The 5,353-nt window shown below is 42.9% G+C and overlaps 1 protein-coding gene across 1 annotated transcript; it reads left to right on the forward strand.

Annotated features, from left to right (window-relative positions):
* Positions 1 to 684: 684 nt before the first annotated feature.
* On the forward strand, positions 685 to 2,613 carry TCEAL9 (transcription elongation factor A like 9). The gene is made up of 3 exons (XM_010963655.3): positions 685 to 837; positions 1,333 to 1,406; positions 1,789 to 2,613. The coding sequence occupies exon 3, from the start codon at positions 1,868 to 1,870 to the stop codon at positions 2,162 to 2,164; it is 297 nt and encodes a 98-aa protein (XP_010961957.1). The 5' UTR covers positions 685 to 837; positions 1,333 to 1,406; positions 1,789 to 1,867; the 3' UTR covers positions 2,165 to 2,613.
* The last annotated feature ends 2,740 nt before the right edge of the window (positions 2,614 to 5,353 follow it).

Genomic DNA, 5,353 nt, shown 5'->3' on the forward strand with positions numbered 1-5,353 from the left:
AGCAATCTGTATGATAAAACCCTTGCTGATCCCTTCCTCCCCATCCCCCCGCAAAAGGTGTTCTAACATAAAAATAATCCTTTCTTTTATTTCGCTAATAGCTCCCTTGCCCCACTCTCCTAACCTTTCATTTTGCACAGCCCCTGGGAACACCCTTCTAGCTGCTAGATGGATGGGATGCTGCGGGAATTGTCGAATAAAGCCAATTAGAGCTTCACATTTACTCAGTTGAAATTTGTTACTGTTTAAAAATACAAAATACATAAAAGTATTAAGTATAAAATCTAAAACTATATAAAAAAAAAATCTTACTCTTGTCCCAGGCTCGTTTTTTTTTTTTTTTAACAACCTGCTGCCAAATCAACCCTGTTCCACAACAAGCAAGGACCAGATTGCAGATGAAATGGAGGCTGGGGGAGGGGCGATGGATGTAGGTTGAAGTTCTCAGTCCTGGGAGCGGAAGGCAGGAAAAGACAATTCTTGAAAGAAGTAAGAAAGTTTAGCTCCAGAAAAAGATGCAGCCCCTCTCTAGTAATCGGAGAAAGGCAAATAAAAATTTTCCCTCTGGGATAGGCAAAAAAGACGGACAGGGCCAAATGAATAAGGGGGGAGGGGGCAGAGGGCCGGCCCACTTCTGCCGCGCTTTTGGTGGGAGTGGAAATTGAGGACCCGAGCTCACTGGTGACGTAGGTCTCACGTGACCAGGAGTCGACGTGTGCAGAAGTCCTGCTAGTCTGGTCCTGATTCCCGTCTGGGTACCAGCTTCCTTCAACAGCGCAGACGGCGGGGCCCGCGGCTAGGGGAAGGAGAAGGAGTCAGTTTGCTGGAATTTTGCAGGTTGGTGGCAAAATAGCTGCTGCCCAGGGATTTCTAGGGTGGGGGTGGCCAAGAGCAGATACTTGAGGGAGTCCTGGTCTAGTCCATCTCTCCACTTCCCACCTCCAGATCTGCCGGGAATGATAACCCTTGGGAAACGGACTAGGGGGGGTCTCGGGAAAAGGACAAGGACACCTGGGATAGTTTAAAAATAATCATCCTCCGCCACCTCAGACCAATTTCCTAACACCTCCCCTCCCTCCAGCCCCCCACCTCTGTCTTAAAGATAGTTTGGAAATAATCTGCTTTTCCTACTCCCTGTCTGATGGAAAATTCAAGCTATCTGGCATTGTGGAGAGAGGGAGAAATGGGGGAAGAAGAAGGTGGGAAAGTTACCAAAGCCGAGAACCTTAATGGAGAAAAAAGTGTGGGGTGCTGGTCGGCCCACCAAGCGCTCGCCCCACCCCATCCCACTCCTCCTCTCCCCTCCCCCTCCCATTTCCCGTTTGTCCGCAGGTCTGCAGGTCTGTTGTTCATAGCAGTACGCAAGGCTAGAAAAGGCAAGGAAGAAAGTGACCGGATCAGTACAGGTAGGTGAGGGAAATATTAAAAAGACCCCCAGGGTGGAGGTGGGCGAGGGAGGGACTGGGGTTGTCGGCCCCACTGCGCCTCCCCCTTAACCCCTTCTCCCAGCCTACTCTGTCTAGGAAGCTCTTGTGTTATGCCTAGTGCGGGAGAAATGGTTGAGGAGGGCCTTGGAAAAGGCTGGTGGGAGGGACAAGAGAGAGGTGAGGAGGTGGAAAGTGAAGGTAAGAGCGGCAGGCTCAGTGAATCCGATGGCTGATTGAGTTTCCCAGATGGAAAATATTTGATGATACCTCTGAATCAATAAAAGCAAATACTGAGACCTATGTCCGGAGCACTGTTCCATTCACCAAACCTTTGACTTAACGTCTCCTTCTTGTTCCCTAGAAATAATTGTTTTCAAAGAGGAATAAGTGGAGAAACAGTAAGGAAGAGGGAAAGGAAGAAAGGAAGAGAGGCAGACAAGATGAAACCCTGTCAAAAAATGGAAGGAAAACCAGAAGATGAGAGTGAACCAAAGCTTGAGGAAGAGCCAAAGCCTGAGGAAAAGCCAGAGGAGGAGGAAAAAACAGACGGAACTTTTAGAGAAAGGCTGATTCAGTCTCTACAGGAATTTAAAGAAGATATACACAACAGGCATTTAAGCAAGGAAGATATGTTTAGAGAAGTGAATGAAATAGATGAGATAAGGAGAGTAAGAAACAAACTTATCGTGATGCGTTGGAAGGTTAATCGAAACCATCCTTACCCCTATTTAATGTAGTTTACCTTGATTTTTCTTTTTTCTGATGTTAACATTGCTTTTGATTTGCGTCCTCTTGATTTACCTTTGGCCATCTTTCTACTTTTAACTTGTTGCTAATAGTGGCTTTAGATGCGTCTCATTGTTTATTGTATTTCAAACCAATCTACAAATCTCTGCCTTTTCATAGGAGAAATCTACTCACTTGTACAAAAAGAGGTTGCTGAATAGATATAAAATGAAAAAAAGATTACTAAGTAGTATGTGAATATCATATTTTTGAAAGGGGAGAGTACATTTGTATATTACATATATGCACAGAAGAACATGTGAAGGATGAAAGACAAAAAGTACAATCAGTGGTAGGATTATGAGTGATTTTTTAATTCAGCTTATTTGTATTTTTCCTTATTCCTAGAATGTACACACGTTATTGTTAGAAATAATAAAAATTTTATAACAAAAAAGAAGTAACCAACAGCACTTAGTGTATTTCTAAAGGCATTGGGACACATAATATTTATTGGCAGAATTTTAGAAGCAAATGTAAATTCAAATTACCACCAGACCACTTAGCTAGAAGAATAAATTTTACATCTTCTCTCATCTGTAAAATAGAGATAATGATCTCTTAAGGATCTTGTGGGGACCAAATAAAGCAATGGGTGTGAGCTCTATTTGACAGCTTTTGTCCCCATCTGCCCATGCAGGATCCCAACTCCCAAGAGGTTTTAGATACTTTGGAGGCTGGAGAAAGTAGTTCTCACCTGTGCTTAAGAACAAATTCAGGCAACTTTTAGGTGGGTACCACCCTTGTGTTTTCTCTCCTGCTGTGCCTGCCCAACCCTCCATCCTCTTCCCCTTAATATAACCATGTATATTGGGTATATATGTCCCTCCATCCAGGTCCTGTACCTCTCAGGCACCTAACATTGCTGATATGCTAGAAATCTCTAATGAAGCTCAACATGTTTCTTTTGGGCCCCCCTACAATGGGCTGACCGCCCCCCTACCAGACTGACCTCTACAGAAGTGGGGAAAATGCCCATCTCTTCAATTTAGGCTATGCAGGGCCACTTGGGCCATGATATCTTATAGATACTTTAGCAACTTTGGGATTTTAATCAGAGATCCATTCTTCCCCTTAAGACTCAGACACAGTGGGTCTGTTTGGGGGTTGGATCAGAAGACAAGTCTGAGTAACAGACACTATGCTTTAGTCAGAATTGATTCTCTGAGTCTAAAGATTGGTTTTACCTTCTGTCTCTTATTTCCTTAGGGTGAGTGATCTCCCAAAAGACTGGTGGCAGGCCCTCCTCACCAGTTCAAAAGATACCCCTAGACTGTAAATTTTAAAGGGAGTTTCAGGTCAGATTTGGGAGATATATCCATTCTTACCTGGAAACATGGAAGTGCTGTGTAAGACTTACTGTTCATCTATATTTATATCCAAATCTTCATAACTATGTATGTTTCTGTATGTGTATATGTGGCCGACAGCTGTGCCAGTTGTGTCTTATTTTTCCTCTGTGATGCTCTTTTTGGGACAATCTCCAGACTATTCAGGGTTATGGCAGCCTGATGGATGCTGGTCAGGCTGGATTCTGGCTGAAGCGAGATGAGGGTCCAGAGACTCCCTGTGCCAGTTTTATGGGACGGGATGAGTCCAGCCCCCTGGCCATCTGAGGCGTGGAGCTGGGGCAGGACGTGGAAGGTCTCCCCTCCCAGGCACACCTCTCTTCAGGGTGGTCTGACTTTGTTGTCTCTGCTCCAGCCTGCAGCAGACACCAGACTCTTCTAGGCTGATGGCTGGACTGTCCTGGCCATACATACCTGGAGGACAATGACTGTCCCATTGCGGGTCAGAGCACTAGACTCCCTTTCCTCCTTTTTTCCTTCACAAAAGGACTTGATGGGAACTTTTAAAAGGGAAGAATATAAGACTTCAAAATTCACTAACTAAAAATATTGGTTGTGATACTCTTTGTCCCAGCCACGACTACTCTGGATGTAATCAGGTAACTTGGGAATAAAGTAGAAGGGCCTGGTGGTAAGTGGAGATGATTTTAGATAGTCCACAAATATTTTAAGTTGTAATACCCATGTGTTTATTTTAATATGTGTTAAATGAATACTCTCTTTAACACAAAAGATGATAGTTTAGATTTAAGGTGGTGTTATAAAGTTTCTTTTTCAAAAAAGTACCCATATTTCCTTTTCAAAAAGTATTCAAATTTAATGAGTCAGTTGGAAGACAAACATGAAGTAGAATATAATATTTATAGCAAAGGTGGTACATAGTGATATGGCAGAAATCATTCTAGTGGGAAACATTGCCCTAGCATAATTGATCTAGGGATAATGTCATGAAACACCTGTCATACAGTCTGAGATTTTACCCTACTTACAAATTAACAAGTTAACCTGCTACTGTTAAACTCATGCTATGGCAGGAGACATCAGAATCCTGGGTCAGAAACGAAGGACATTATTACTCATGGCAAAAGCAGTAACCACAACTTCATATTGGTTTGTACAGTTCCTCATGATCCTTAAGTCCCATAGGGTGACACAGCCCACTATGGGTGTGTTATATCCAGTGTACTGTATTCTAGGGAAGATACTCTGAGTTTGGAGAATTCACTCATGAGCAGAAGCAAGCCTGCTCTGTGTCCAGGAAAAGACGTTACCTCATCCCTCAAAGTTGCTTGCTGCAGACACAGCCCTCAGAAATGGCCTGTCTATGTGAAGAGTGGTCAGGGCCCTACCTTCTTGGTATACCCAGAAAGAATGTGCAGGGATGCTCAGAGCCCAAGGTAGATTGCCTCTCCCAGTAGTAACAGTTTTTTTCCGGGCAATAAATCTTAATGTGCATGGCAAGCCTTTCCTAAAGGCTCAAAATCACAAATTTTGATTTTATAATTAAAATTTAAATAAAGTTGATAATGCATTATACTGTAGAGTGTAAATGGAATTTGTAACTCTGTCTAGTTTTTACTTAAATACATAAAATTTGGAAGGGGGGAAGGATATAGCTCAAGAGGCAGAGTGCATGCTTAGCATGCACAAAGTTCTGGGTTCAATCCCCAGTGCCTCCTCTAAAAATAAATAAATAAACCTAATCACCCCCCCAAACTAAATACATAGGATTTTGAATGAATCCTAATTAACTGAATGAAAAGAACATCAACTAAGAACATAAAAGTAAAT

Source organism: Camelus bactrianus, chromosome X (assembly GCF_048773025.1).
Source record: "Camelus bactrianus isolate YW-2024 breed Bactrian camel chromosome X, ASM4877302v1, whole genome shotgun sequence".
NCBI lineage: Eukaryota > Metazoa > Chordata > Mammalia > Artiodactyla > Camelidae > Camelus > Camelus bactrianus.

What these genes read in the sequence shown, in the direction of transcription:
- TCEAL9 (XM_010963655.3), top strand. Translation starts at nt 1,868, where the DNA reads ATGAAACCCTGTCAAAAAATGGAAGGAAAACCAGAAGATGAGAGTGAA.